Source organism: Apaloderma vittatum, unplaced genomic scaffold (assembly GCF_000703405.1).
Source record: "Apaloderma vittatum isolate BGI_N311 unplaced genomic scaffold, ASM70340v1 scaffold12719, whole genome shotgun sequence".
In the NCBI taxonomy this organism is placed as follows: domain Eukaryota; kingdom Metazoa; phylum Chordata; class Aves; order Trogoniformes; family Trogonidae; genus Apaloderma; species Apaloderma vittatum.
In genome coordinates, this window is record NW_009735900.1 from 10,646 (window position 1) to 26,610 (window position 15,965).

The 15,965-nt window shown below is 37.2% G+C and overlaps 1 protein-coding gene across 1 annotated transcript in view; it reads left to right on the forward strand.

Moving 5' to 3' along the window:
• Nucleotides 1–7,138: 7,138 nt before the first annotated feature.
• PDGFC (platelet derived growth factor C) overlaps nucleotides 7,139–15,965 on the forward strand; it is a gene marked incomplete at both ends in the record, with an annotated part of 49,818 nt that continues 40,991 nt past the window's right edge. Inside the window, one exon of the mRNA XM_009876776.1 lies at nucleotides 7,139–7,334. Within this exon, the coding sequence (XP_009875078.1) occupies nucleotides 7,139–7,334 (196 nt within the window). The remainder of the gene's footprint in view (nucleotides 7,335–15,965) is intronic.

The following is a 15,965-nucleotide window of genomic DNA, read 5'->3' on the forward strand; positions in this document are numbered from 1 at the left end:
ATAGGGTATAAGAATTATTCTTAAAATTTTCTTTTTCAGAAAAAGTCATTAAAAAATAAAAGTGTGCATTCATGGTAGCCTGATGTGTTTTCTTCTTACTTACAAGTGCAGATGTGGAGTCAGATTAGCTTGGTGTTTTATTCTACCGTATTTCGCAAAGTTACATATCCAGTCTTCTAAATATTTATGCTCTTACAGTTAGCAATGCTTTTGTATTTCTGTACAGCAGTGCACTTACAAATAATTGTGTTCTTACTAGAATTAACTATATTATAGTGCCTGTAAAATTTCCACAACACTTTCTTCTGCAGTAGATCCTTGCCTCTTTGTTTGTGCCTCTGTAACAACTCATAATTCTAAATAGTTTTGGCTGGAGGAAGAGGCCAGAATTTTCTTTCCCTGAGTGATGCCTTTTCTAGCTGAGGTGACTCAGGTCACTCAAGCTGGCAATGTAATGGAAGAAGACAGAGACAGGAAGCAGTCGTTTGACTAGAGTCTGTGTCTTGTCCAATGGTTACTTGCCATGTAATATTGTTATTAGGAAAAAACCCAAGGCAAGAACAAATGTTAAGAAATATTTCAAAAGAACCAGACTGACTTTTGTTTTATCCATAAGGGAAAAGAAGGATATTGCTGTAATAATTTTAACAGATAATTTGTCTATTGCAGACTTCTTTGTTAATTTTTGAATGCCTAGAATGTATACTTAGGAGTATGCCACATACAAGTAACTCTATTTAACTAACAAGTTAACTCTATTTTTCAGGCTAATTATTGGCCCATGACTGAAAAAAAAATATGATATTATTATCAGTCCATTATAAAATAATTATTCCAACAGCTTTGTGTTTAATACAGATGGAATGCCTTTCATATTCGAGTCAGCAGGAGCTTTCCTATTGATTCTGATGCAGCCAAGAATTTACCTGTGGACATTGGAATAAATGCTTATTGAAACACACTAGAATAATTAGATCTTAGAGGATGTGATAACACCAAAAAGTTACCTCATCGAACATTTAGCAAAAGGAATTCTTTGTCTTGGCTAAAATGTAGTATTTATCTAGTTTTAAAAGATATTGAGAAGTTCAGGACCAAGACTGGCTTCCAAAAGAGTTTGGTCTGAAAACAGATCTCAATAGAGGTTACTTTTATTGCAAGAAGATTTACCGTGCACAAAAAAAACCCATTTAATTGCCATCGTCTTTGAGCAGAAGCCAGAGTATGAGGCAGAGCACTGGCAGTATACTTGAAGGTTATAAAATATAAACTTGTAAAGTAAAAGTATAAACTCATTTTTGTTTCTTGATGCAGTTTGGAAGCAAAGAAGGTTTGTTAGCATCATGATTATCTTCTGCAAGACATTAAGTCATGCAGCTGTTTGGAAACTGCTAAATCTGTTACTACATTTCTATGCTTGCTTTTTCAATGACATTTGGTGGTTTTTTCTTCTTTCTTTTTTCTTTTTCTTCCTTTTGTCTTTCCCTGCTGGGCCAGCTACCAAAACTAAGGGTTCCTGAAGATCGATTAGAAACCTTTTCTTCCCTGCTCACTTCATCTGTGTGCAGTCTTTCGCATAATGGTCTTTACATAGCTTCAACAGAAAGACCTCTAGCCAGCAGTTAAATATTGTATGATATTCAGTGCCTAAGGTAGTAGTACAAGTTGGAACTCAAAATATTAACTGAAGAAAAAAGGAACAGATTAAATTGAAGGATTAAAAAAAACCTCCACAAATACAATTCTCTGTACATCCTGAGTTGTGAACTGGAATTTTTTTATATGCCTTTCAAGAGTGTGAGGCAAGTATGTGTCAGAGGGAGGAGTAATCTAAAGAAGATGGAATATTTCTTCTACGTGTTTCTACTTTGATACTCGACATTTGTACAACACTTTATATGTTTTATTTGGTACGTTTCCTACTTTGGGTAAAAAAGTACCTGTATAAATTAGCAGATTTCTAGTTAGAAGTTGGATTCATCATACTGTGATAGCTGACAAGTTGTATGTGTTTTATAGGCATGTGCATTTCTCTCTACATCATTTCTTACTAATACCTGAAGAATCATGCCAAGATTTCAAACAGGCAGCGATGTCAAAGCATAGAAGCATCTCAAGATGGAAAAGCCACAGAAGGCTAGATGTTTCTCAGGGATTTAACCCAGAAAAGTCACCAACGATACCTTTTAGGAAAACTATCTTCATATAGCAAACCTGTATGAAGTTCTCTTTTCTTACTACTTGAAAAGCTGAAAACAAACCCTGTGTGCTTCAAAAGCATTGCTTGTGGTACTCGAGGCACAATGTCTGGGAAGAACAGGCTGCTTGTTAGGTAGGCTGAAAATTGGCTGGACAGCCAGACTTGAAATGTCAGCATCTAGTTGGTGGCAGGCAGGGAGTGGAGAGTGAGTGGCTGGGCTTGTTGAGCCTGGGAAAGATAAGGCTATGGGGTAGTTTAGTAGCAGGCCTCCAATTGCCCCAAGAGCAGTTGTAAGGGTGACCAAGTTAAACCCTTCCTGGTAGGGGCACAGAGCGTAAGACCAAACCTTGAAAAACCCATACCTAGAAATCACAGCTTGAGGGGTTCAGAGAAGAGATCAAGATAAACCTTTTACCTAGGGAGGTAGTACAGCACTGGAACAGGTTATCCCAAGGCACTGTGGAGTCTCCATGCACAAGGAGAGTTGACTTTTGGCTGGAAAACAGCAACCCTCAAACAGGGCACCTGGTGCAGTGCGAGCAGAAATTGTTAACCCAAGCAGGAACTGTGACTGGAGGTCTCCAGAAGTTCCCTTTAAAGCAACATTTGTGTGCTTTTGAGTGGCTTTGCCCTCATACACATTTTGTATATGAGCAATATCGAACAGAGCTTCAATTTTCTGTCACTAACAGATGCTTTTTCAGCTTTTCCTTTGTACCCGGCAAAAGAGTTAAATTTCTTTTTGACTTATGTTGAGATAATAGCTAAGAAGTGCCTGGAGGCAGCTTGAACCAGAGACAGGGGACAGAAAGAAGTACCTTGTGTGCACTGAGTTACTACTTTTGAAAGTAGGCTTACTGCTTTCTGAAAGTCTGGTGAGAGAGGAAGACATGGCATGTTGTGTTACGTTTCAAAGAATTTCTTGTACAAAGTCTCGATTTCCGTACATATCAGGAGTGTTGTAAAAATTATATGGGAATGTTTTCAGGAAATCCTTTCCATTACTTTAATTAAAAAAACCTGCTTCCCTCTGAAGTTCTGTGGTAACGAACAAGTAGTTACTGTCATCTTTTGTTTGTTTCTGAGTTTTAAAGCGGAGGATTCACACATACTGCAACATTATATCTGAAAAGCCTCATTAGTACTTAGAGATGAAATTTTTCTTGTGGATGAATTTGGCTGCTTCTTTTTGCTTTTTTCTTTTTTTTAAACAGTGATAGCGGGCACGTGAGCTCATACTGTTTCTGAAAAGTCGTTTTTCATAATTAAGGGCTATTGAATGAAGTTAACCAAACAGTGTATTTACAGTGCATGATTAGCAGTACTCTCATCTTGTCCTGTTATGAAATTAGTGTAGGCTTAGCAAAAAGTTTTAAAAATCAATTTTACCAGTACTGTGTGGCCTCTTAAGTGATTTAGCGTTTTAAGTGCATCGGTGCTGAGGCTGTTACTCCACCCATGGTGCTCCTCTCTTCTTCTGCAACTCCTCATCTGTGTCCTGAAATGTATATGATTGGTCCGAGTTTTACCCATGACCCTCACTAAAATGTAGTGATTATGATGTACTAGGAAAGAGGTATTTGCTGTATTTAAAAAGTGTCAGCGCTGATCTTTGTGAAATGTGTTGTGCCCATGGGGGAAGAGACCTACTTTGAAGTAGGCAGGAATGAGCTTGTCTAGTCGGTGGGTTTAATTTCAGTTTATAGTGGCATCTGCTGATCTGTTTAGTGATACCATGTTTTTTATCTGTGTTACCACGTTGGTGGAAGAGTTAGGCATGGCTGTGCTTTCAGAATGCCTGGAATCTTGCAATTTTCAGGGCCAGACTTTCTACATTGATAGATATATAAATCTGGTGATAGCATCTTGTACCACATCAAAGACAACTGCGGTGACTCATTCTTCAACTTCAGGCTATGTTAAGTGTGTGCACTCCTTTCCTAATAAGTGGAACCATGTCATATCCCTGGGTCAGCTTAGAGATTTTTCCCATCTGTTGTGCCCTGCTTCCAGGACTTTCTCCTACAGGTGATCTCCGTTGTCATCTTTCTTTACTGAAGATGCAAATACATGGGTTTCGTCCTTGCGTGTCCTCTTTTCCCTTGCCATGGTATTGTTGCTTCCTGACTGATATGGTGCCTTGCCTGCCTGCAGTCCTTGCCTAAAGTGATTCTTCAGGCTTGTTCAATGCTGTCTGTAAAGTAATAAATTTTTTTTCCTTTTTTTTTTCTTTGGTGGTGGGGGGTGGGGAGGAATGGGGTTGTTAATAGCAAGCCAGAGAGATCATGGCAGCAGTGTATATAGCTTTGGAGTTATATAGCTGACTGCCATAAATCTGACTGAACTTGTTACTGCCTTTTCAGTGGAATTTGGCCTGGTTTACCCCTAGAATAAAGACAGGAATTGCAAAGTCATTCCACGAAGAGTAGACACTATAGTCTCATCTTGGCCACATTCAGGTAGCTGTGCTCTTCACTCAGTTTACTTAAAAGAAATTTTCAGAACATGCATGAACTCAATAGGAAAATGCAAGCTTTTTGATGTACAATGTTACAATTTATGTAGAATGGATAAAAAGGAATATTGTGGCTTATCTGAAGACAAATAACAAGCTTCATTCTCCAGTGACAGCAGTTACTTGCCTTTTTAGTCATACAAAATAATTCTTTTGTAAGAGAAGAAATTCCACTGTGCAAGAGCAAATATTTGAAATGGAGCAAGTGTTGTGTGTGGGAATTTGATATGTTCATGGAACACTGTTGTGTGCTAAACTAAATAGATATTTTTCCTTTACAAATGGAGAAGCTGAAGGTACTGGAGACGCCCCAACTTCTGTTTACTAAATTGCCACATGCCTTTTCTTTCCTTTGCTCCTTTTTGTTTACTTCTCATTTGATATGCCTGGACCATTTACAGTCCTTACTTGCAGTGCTATTGTTATCATTGTCCTGATGATAGAAAAAAACCACATACTTCATATGTTGTGAAATAATACATTTGTAATCCTGCCTGAGCCTTTAAAGACAAAATGTACCACTGAACACAGTGTCATCAGACACCACAATTTGACATGTTTGTCTGAAACGATGGTCCTTTGCAGATTTTGGAAATAACACTGGTGTACGAATCTCTGGGAAAGTAATTTTTATTATTGTTGGCTTCTGTGTTTAGCATGCAGCGCTCAGCTGACATACTATACATTATAGAAAAATGCTGTGACTCAGCTAACAAAAACCCAATGAAGTGTCTAAATGAGGAATCTGTGTTCTGTGCCTTTTTTGGTGCTTTTTTTTCTTATTACTGCATGCTGTCCTCTATTATTTGTACACAAGACAGTCAGTCTTCTGCAACTGTGCATAGAAACTGGCAAGACCACACTCCTATCAGTTTTATATAAGCAGTAATTCAACTTGAAAGAAGATTTCCCATTTTCATACCGCAAGTAGACAGCACAAGTCCATCAGAATAGAATGCAAAAGTCTGTCAGACTTAGATTGTATTTAAGTATAGAATAATTCTTTCAAAATAGCGATGCTGTTTCTGTGTCCTTCTTTTCTTGCACTACATTTCAGTGTCAGCCTTTATGTGTAGCTATAATAAGTGTACAATTGTAGTGTATATTTTTGTTGTAGACTGAAGCATAGATGTCTTACATAGCTTCAGATGAATGTTCCATTAGATATACTGGTCATCAGAATAGCTGAAAACAAAATAATATTAATAGCTCTCCAGTACAAAACTACAACCTCTTTTTATTACTAAAGTTATTAATAGGTGACTGACAATTCCTGTGATTTACTGACTGAAATGTCAAACCTATCTGTATATAGGTTTTTCGAAAAGCCAAAGATAATCTTAAGTCATATGCTATCACATAAGGAGGTTTTTTTCATTTGATGTTCTTATGGAATTAAATTTTTTAGTTTGGAGATCTCATCATTATATGTCACAATGTTAAATGTATCCAGATTTAGGTTAGTGCCTGCTTTTTGCAGCTGAATATCCATGCAACAAGCCCAGCTTCTGGATTTGAATTCCTGTCAGTATCGAGCATCTGAGGTTTCTTGAGTTACTGTGAAGAGAGTTTTGCGGGCTCTTAAAGGCACAGCTGCTCCTCCTTCTGGTAACTCCTCCCACTTATGAATTCATAATCCAAAGAGATCTTTTCAGTAGTTTGAGTTACTTTGTGCTTTTAAAATCACCCCTATCTGGCTTATTTCTTTAGAATTCATTTGCTGCCATGTTGTAAAACATTAATTTAGTTTTACTTGTGTTTAGTCTAACAATGCTGTGAAGAACTCTGAAGAATGCTGTTGATTGAGGCTTGTCAGTAAATGCCTAATTTCTTACACTTTGTGACTTTGCCAAGTTCCCCAAGCATGTCCTAATTTCATTCCTATACTGGGGTAACTTCATTCTGATACAAGAAGGAGCCAGCTATCAAAATCCTTATCACTCGACTCAATAAATGTAAGACAGCCTCCATTAACAAGAGACAAATTTAAACGACCCCTTTTGTGATAGACGTGAGCAGACCTCTCACTGTACCCCTGTGTCCTTTCTGTGCAGTCTCCAGAAATACAGAACTGAAACCATCATAGGGCTGCATGGTGCAGTCCCCTGAGCTGCTAGACTTCTGTGAGGAGACCATTCTTGCGTTCAGGTGTTTGCGGTCACATTTCTTTTATCTTCACTTGAACTTCTGTTCTGCTTTCTTGACATCAGTTGAAGCTTGGGTTTGAATAACTTTTTGCCAGCAAAGGAATACTTGTCACTTTGGATTGTTGTTACTACATAGATTTTCCAAGCAGCAATTCCTTGCAAGATGAAGAAAAGCAAAGAAATCAAAAATGTCTTTATCTATGCATAATATGCAAACACTTTAGCAAGAGGAGAAGGAAGAAGTATTGATGCAAATGTTTTCTGTCTTTACTATAGGCGTGCAGGATCCTCAGCATGAGAAGATAATTACTGTGACTACTAATGGAACTATTCACAGCCCCAAGTTTCCACACGCATACCCACGCAATACTGTACTAGTGTGGAGATTAGTAGCAGTAGATGAAAATGTATGGATACAGCTTACTTTTGATGAAAGATTTGGACTTGAGGACCCAGAAGATGACATTTGCAAGTAAGTTACTTCTGCTTCAACTTATATGTGGGGGGGTGGAACAGAAGTGTTGCTCAAGTTTTGCAAAACTGTGACACCTGCATGTCAGTGAATTTATAAAATGCATATTTTAAAGTATTAGTTTATTATTTTCTTTTGCATTCCTAGTGAAGACTTTAATGCTTGAAAGCTTTGGGGTCCCCCTGTTTTTCCTTCTGCATTTAATATCTGGACTCCAGATATATTACAATACAGAAATGTGAGTGATTTAATTTCTCAAATAAAAGTTTTTACATCTGGGAAAATTCTTGATGAATGTTAGAGAAACGAATGTCTAATATTTGCAGAGAAAATTTGGGTAATCAAGTTACCTAAAGTGGAATTCAGGAGATGACAGAAAGAGCAACATCCCTGTGCAAAAGGATCCCAACGCCCTACTGCACAGTATTTTAATAGCTTTGAATGGTCACGTTCTTAATTTTCTACACTCTACAGTATTGCATTATTTGACATTCTTCAATGCTATTGTTTTATTCCCCAATTTCAATAAGTATTCTGCCTACTCAGTCACTGGCACAGATTTCTCTACGACCTGTGGAATCTGTATTTCCTTCCTGTGATTCGCAGCTGAAGGCTTTGTAGCTTGGGAGAGAAACCACCATGACGTAACGGGCGTCCGGATGGATGGAGTTCTGAACCAAGCCATCTGATGGATCATGGTTTGGTTGTTTTATGAGGCAGGAGGGACTGACATTAGATAGAAGGATAGATGGATGGGTGGACAGATGGATAAATAGATAGATGTGCTTCCGGTGTCGAGGTGAGAGGGGAGAGATCCAAAACTCTTGTATCCTGTATCTGTCTGGCATCACAGCAGCACATCATAAAAAACCCTACCACGATGTGTGAATAGTGGTACGTTGCCTGAACTCTTTTCATTAAATTAAGTAACAGATAAAATGTGTCATTTGAATAGCATATTCTCTTTTGACGTGTTTCTGGAGAGGTACTTCACATGATTTTTTTTTTCAAAGTAGTTTTTTAGTTTGTTTCATTTTTCTTTTTGGTGGTTTTATTTCTGAGTATGTTGTATGCACATTTGATTTGATTCTTGAGGTTTTTTTTTAATTAACTCATATTAAGTTGGTTTTATATCTTGTATCAACTTCTGATAACAAATTTGAATTTCTTAGAGGTTATTTTTGCACTTATCCTTAATGTGGGAGCTGAAGTTCCTAACAGATTGGCAGATATCTTTTATAATTCTGAAGGGAGTAATTGTCAAGGCCATGTCAAATATAATTAAAATACTAAGTACAATAAACATATACTTGCTCAGATGAGTGCACTCCCTTTGCACAACAATTCTTTTCTTTAAATGAAAACTTAGCTTGCTTTTTCTTTTCTTTGCATATGGCAGAGTGAAGTGGCAGGTGAAAGAAAATCCAGGTAGGGTGACTCATTCGTCCACTTGCAAAGAAAAAAGTAAGATAAGTTAAAATATTTTTAATATTAAAACTAGAATAGTATTTTAGTGGGAGTACATTTATTTTAAGTAAACAATGTGCCGAATAAAAAAGTACTGGTCAAATCAAGCAACAGTAATAAGTCACTCTGTCTTCAGTCGATTGTAATCTATCATGCTTTTATTTGTGCGGGGGAAACAGGAAATTGTATGAATGCAATTTCTGATACATGCACTTCTGAGGACATACTGGGCTTTCTGGCTTGGAAAATATGACCTTCTGTAAAAGTGAGTTATATTGTTGTTTTTAAACAAAACCAAAAAAAACATGCTTAGGGTTCCTATGAAATTTAAATTCAGTAACAAGCTCAGTAAAGGATGAGAAACTGTACCTTTTTGATGTGCAAGGAGTGTAAATAATTGACCAGTTGAGGAAATAACTAATCAGAAAAAGTTTAGCTATGTAAATAAATTCTACACAGGCCAAGTAAGTTACCAGTTATCAGAGTAATATCGCTTTATAAGTTATGTCTTGCATTTCTTGTGTCTTATAGTTCATAATTAAATTATTTATTTTCTTCCAGTACCTTCTATTGAAAAGCTAAAGGGTTTTTATTGACTACATCCCATGCTATTTATTACTCCACTGTATTTCTTCTATCTTAAAACACACAAATAAGTATTGTTGCTGTTGAGTACTTGACAGTTTCTCCAAAAGCATGTTTATATGACAAGACAGAATAAAATATGACAAGAGCTGTAATGTATTGTAACTCTAACTTAGAGTGACCTGGTCCTGTAGTTCTATGACTGAAACGAAGTAAAAACTGCAGCCCGCTAATGTTAGACTTTCTGTGCAACAGCGTACAGTTTGTACCAGGATATCTTTCTCTCCCTTCTGTAGGGTATGAGAGGACCTCACGAGTTACCTGCAGCGGTCGTTGTCACAGTTTTCAGATCCTCTGCCTGTTTCTCAAGCTGCACGTTCTGTGCAATGACAGAGCTTCCTCCATCGTTGCTGTGGGCTGTAATGCCCTGTAGCGTCAGCATGTGCTGCAGTACGTTAAAGACAATTAGCAGCTTAGTAATTCAAAATTACTGTCACATTGGGGAAAAAAGTTAAACTAAAAACATATCCATCCACATTTTTGCTTAACTTGTTTCTGTAACAGGAAGACAGCAGTAGTGGTGACTAAGAAATGTCCTATTTGTTTCCTGAAACTGGCAAGTTTTTGCTTGTGTCTGGCTGACTTGACCCTCCACACTTGGATTTGTCCAGTTAGTTCTAACCTTTCAAGCTATTCTGTAATGTCTTTTAATCTAAAATTAATATCACATTTTACAGATACATTGAAGGTACCAATGTAGCCTTCACTTCAAATACTTGCCCAAATCTGAATCGGAGTGAGACACAAGAGAATTTACTGGTTGTGTACTAAGAAAAAGCAAAATGAGACATAGGTTGTATAATTCTTAAAGGATTGTATTTTCAGAAACAGACCCATTTTACTTTCTACTTCATGTATTTCTTCAGCTTAATCCATACTAACTGCAATGACATGGGTTGTTTTTGTTTGTTTATGATTGTTTGGGTTTTTTACATGAGGACTAATGGAAAACTGAGTGAATATGCTACGTGGCGGCTTTTTTCCCCTCCATTTTTACTTGCAATTCAACTTACAGTATTTACTAAGGTAGAGCGTTTGTATTACAGCAAATTCTATGTTTATGACCAGTCATTCTGACACCGCCTTGCCTGGAACAACATTAATGTGCATAGTCGTAGTTATTGTGCTAATTGTCACTAGTCTTGCTGTGTTGTGTGTGTTTTGGAAACAAAGCTTATAGAGTTTGTTCTAAAACTTCTGATTTTTTGCCTCTATTTCTCCAAGTGATTTTTATCCTGGTTTTGTGATTGCGATGTGCCTGAAATTTATGCAGTTCATCTCTGCATTGCTTAAAATGCGGTTAATGATTTTTTTATTTTTTAATGATAGTTCTGCTTCATCTGCACTGCATCCTTTATATGAGCAAAATGTTAAGAAACCTACTAGTCCTCTCCAAAGTGAACACAAGTTCAAATTTGTTTGGAAAATAGATCCTTGCATGTATCTCAGAGGAGATTTAGGATATTTGATTGAGACGGATACATGAATCTTTGCAATATTGCAGTAATTTCGGTAATCTACACCTTGTGTGATTTCAGTTGTGGCTTGCGAAAGAAAAAGGTTACAAGCAAAAAATCACTGAGCAGCTCCTGTATTCAGGGAGGTGCCGTAACTCTTCTTGACCAGGAGGGACTGATTTTTCTACATTTGTTACTTTCAGTCTCTGAGAACACTAACAGCTTTGTGACCGTCTCCTCTGCAAGAGGAAGCCACACATTTTAACATTTTTACAGGAAGAGCATGGATGCTACAGCTGCCTTTAAAAGACATTCTGATGTTGTAAGTTGTACATTGGAGCATTAGAATGCAAGGCTGCAATAGGAAGAAAAAAAAAAGTATCCTTCTTATGTTAAATGGCGTGTGTCAAACCTGCTCTCTCCCTGTGTGCAGAACGACTCTAGTTGCTCATCTTAGTGGTGGTTGCAGCTGTTCTTTTGAATCCTTGAATGATTACAGGCTGTTTGATTTTTATTGTATATAATAAAACACAGAAATGTGTCACAAATCCAAAGTGCAATTACTGGAGATAAGGTGATAAGGATAAAATACATGAGTAAAAGAATGTGGAACCAACTCACAGTTGAATAATAGATGCCATTTGACCATCATCTTCATATTAGGATATCTATATTCGTTTCCAACTTCCTTCAGTCTTCTAATAATTTAAAATATGAACTATACTCTGTTTTGGGGGGGGGGTTATTTGTTTTTTTTGGCAGGTGCGGGCTTTTAGCAGCTGTGTATTTGAGTCTGTTCATGTAGTTGTATAAGTGAAGCATTTGCCTATAATGTTTTGAAAGAATTCCCAAAGCTTATCTAGTTAATATATGCAATATGTAGAACTTTTGCCGGAAGGAAATTAGTTAAGCTGATGGCAGCTGTCAGTGCTAACACGGAGCAAAATCTATGTGACTAATACTGTGACTTTTCCTTTTCACATCAAGTTAAACACTTAATTCTTCATGCTGGGAATGTTCTTCCTCTGAGGGTTCTTAGGCTGATGCTTTGTGATACAGAGCCTACTTCCTTTTTCCCGAGCATTTCTGTAAGCTACTTGCCTTCATTTCAGATCTGCTGTGACTGAACTATGTCCAGGCTGTTCCCTTGCATTCGGGGAATATCAGGATTCTGTAGTAGAAACCGTAATCCAATCACCTTCAACAGTCATATGTGTTCCTAATGAGTGTATCATTAGTAAATTGTTGGCAAGGGTAAAAAATTTAGAAGATTTGGCTCCGTCGGACAAGACTGACACAGGTGTATTGAGAGGAAATGTACAGACACTGTCTTTAGTCATTGTCTATGAAGAAGGAAAATATTTGCTTAGCTGTCGTTTTTATATAAATTGTGTCAACTGCATAATATGCAGTGATAAGTTATAGTAAACACGGCAAAAAGGATTAACATTTTGTTATGTAATTTTATGAAGAGACCTTTCTGTGTAATATAAGACACAATTAGTAACTTGAACTTCGTGGAGTTTCCTTTTATGGAATTACTACGAATCTGTACATTTAACCTGTAGAGTAAAACATAGATGTGTAGCTGCAACTCCTATGTGCTCCAGTAAAAAAGAGGACAGGTATTTTGTTTGGCCTCTTGCCACGGAAGCACTTTACAGCATCAACAGAGCATACGCATGAAGGAATAATGTCAGCATCTTGTTCTTATGGAAAAATGAATTGTCACCACATCCCCTGAGGGAAAAAAATTATTTTTATTTTTTTGTTTTGCCTTGAGTGCATTATAGAGGCAATATTGAGAAGTGTGTGAAGAACATACCAATATCAAGCATAGATGCAGGACAAAAAATACAACTCTTCACATAAAATAAGTATTAATTCTGGAGCTTTTAAGGGCAGTGAATTCCTTCTGAGATCTAGTTCCCAAGAAAATTGTTTTCTGGGCAACTGATGGGCTGTCCTTACTGTCAGACAGTCTTAAATACTTCCTGTCGACTGAGATTACAAGGGGAGAAGTTATCTCTTGGGTAAGTACAAAGTTCAAGGTGGCTTTGAATAACTGGACAAATGAACTCCGTATTTAAAGAGAATCTGGTGCAGACAATGTCCATAGCAACTCATCTCACTGAGTACCTGCCTGCTGGGATTTGTGCTTCTTCTCACCAACCCCAATCTGAAGATGACGGGTGTTGCCACCTCTGTTTGAAAATTCAGCGAAAAGTGATGAGTTCCCCAAAATTTCTAAGGCTTCAGATTGGGGGAAAGAAAAAAAAAGTCAGCACCAAAACCCACAGACTCTGAGAACAGACGTGAATGTTATAGTGAAAACCAGTCCTTAAAGCTCTTTTCTTACAGCTGATGCTTTAGAATTTGAGTCTGTTCAATTTTAGCCACCTATTTCATATGAGCTGCTCTACATATAGATGAGCTGGGCTCTGTTTAGGTGACTTCACCTATCAGTGATATTTAAATATCTCTTTCACCATTGGCTATAACTTCTTCAGCAAAAGTGAAATCATACTAAAGTTAGAATTTATTATAGCTCTGTTCTGTGAGTCAGATCATAGAATCGTAGATCCATTTGGATAGGACTGATTCCGTTATTATATAGAATTAGAAAAGCATATGAATTCTCATTCTTTAATGCACAATTTCTTTTTTATGTTTTTTCCCCAATACATAAATTATTTGTTAATCATTTTTACTGAAAGCATGAAAGGTCATGTAATTTAAATGGCTGGGATGAGTTCTGCCTTTCTAGTGCCTTATGTTAATTGAAATACTGATAGGAAAGAATTATTATGTAATAGATCATTTAAGCTGAAGTCCTTGGTAGCAGTATTGATGTTTTACTGATGGCAGTAAGGTGGCATTTTAGGAGCAATGTGTAGGAAAAGCCATAAAACTTGTGTTAAGAGAGATGATGGAGTAATTTCTTCTAATGTTTGAGGGGTTATTTTTTTTTTGTTTTGATTTTTAGTTGCTCAAGCCGTTTGTGAGAGAACTGAGTAGTGATAGCCAGTTCAAGTGGGGTTTAAATGCTGAATAGGTTTAAATAGAAGATAATAGTAGGGAATGGGGATCAAAGTTTTTAAGAAGTTAGATTAATTTAGGATCAGAATCCTCTGGTTATCTGAAAATGGTTCTTTTACATATAAAGAAAATAGATTAATACTAGGAAGGTTATGTCTTTCATGTGAGTTCAGTTCTAACAATATTATTCCAATTTGATGAATGCAAAGGAATCCAATAGACTCATGCATCCTGCTTTCTTACGTTTTGAAGAAAAAATGAGTGTTTTTTTGCATTAAGAAAAGTGTTTGCATCTGTTCTATTTTCTATTCTGATTTCATTGAACAAAACTGTCATTCCGAGTATTTTCTTTCTTTTTTTTTAATTGCTTTATTTTTTAAGAACACTCTTTTCTTTTGGATTTTAGTAAAACAATGTGTGTGATTTACTAAATTATTCCAACACCAACCCATCTTTCAACTGGTCCCTTTTTGCTGTTTTAGCTACTGTCCATAGTTCACGCTGTGGCAGAGGTGTGGACTGTATCCAAAAGTATACATATTCCTTTGGGTTCTCTAGTGCTTATTAAAAGTTCCTTAATACCACTCTCATGATAACAGCTTTGTAAATGTGACAAAGCAGCTATCACAGGCGGTAAAAGAAGATAAGACGTTAGAAAACCAAAACACAGTATGATTATAACTGTGTAACACACACTTTGTAAGCCTCAAAACGAGTGAACTCCATTCTTCAGGAAGGGTTTATAGCTGCAGGATTGTGCTCTTAAGTCAAAGTGCAACACAAGAAAGGGAAGAGAAAGAGATGCTTCTGAGCAGCACAGGAGGACAGCAGAGCCTACATGATGTGATCAGAAGGATGGGCTGCACAAACGTAAGGGCTATCACTGCATTCTTGCCCACCCACTTTTCCCTCCTGGACAGTAAATCCAGCATGCTTTTTTAGTATCCACTGTTGCTAGAGGACAATGTAATGGGTCTTATTTCACAAGTAATTTAAAAATCTATTTTCAAAGCCCAGATGAGTGTTAGGAGAATGAATGCTGATGAGTGTGCAGTTGATATAATAACTTACTCTTTTTTCACACCAGAGACTACATTCATTGACTTTAAAAAACATTTTAGACTCCTTAAAATTCCTTCCTGGTCCTCTCAATCTCAAGCAAGCTGTTTGAATAAAGTAAACTGTGTCCACATTATCAAAAGATTTTTCTAAACAGTCCTAATCCTAATTTATTGCTTCTAAATTTGTTTCATGTTACTGTAGTTGGCTGTGTTTCTAATGGTGTAGGCTGAAGTTACTTTCTTTGACCTTTGCTAGGTCTTGCTTCTATCTAGGGTACTCTGGGAAGAGCTGTTATTGACACTCACACCCCAGCACCTATCAAATGATAGAAGTAAATATCTCCTATAAGGAGGCACAAAACTGTGCCATGAGCCATCACCACCTGAGCTCAAGGATGCAGACAGAACCTGTAGCCACCTGCAGTTTCTGGTGTGGCTCTTAAGTCCTGATGTCAAGAGAAATACAAGCTGCAAAGGCAGGCCCAGCAACATAGTCTAAAGTTACCCTGTGTAGTGTCTAAATATTCCATTTTATACATGGCATGCATGCACTCCCTGATGTTTTCTGGTCACATAGTCTAAGTATAGTTAAGCCCATAGGCTCACCATCAGGTTTATATGCAGCTTTCTCCTATTTAGTCAGCAGGCATAGCAGACATACCAGCTAACTGTCCTATTCCTAGAGCGGCAGTTGTCTTTCTTCACCTGTTACACAGCTTTTCTTTATTCTCTTCCTGCCCTTGTCCTCTTCCTTTCCTCTCTCCCTCTCACTAGATGCTGTAGTTCCTTCTTTATGTTTATCATCAACATTTTAACAAAGTACATTGCTCCCACGAAATCGTAATTTGACTGCCTTAGCAGTTTCCCTTAGTCTGTTCTCACTGTTCATCAGTATATCTGACATGATGCATGTGCATGAGAAACTGCAAACAGGAAGATTAGTTTTAATTAAAAAAGGTTAG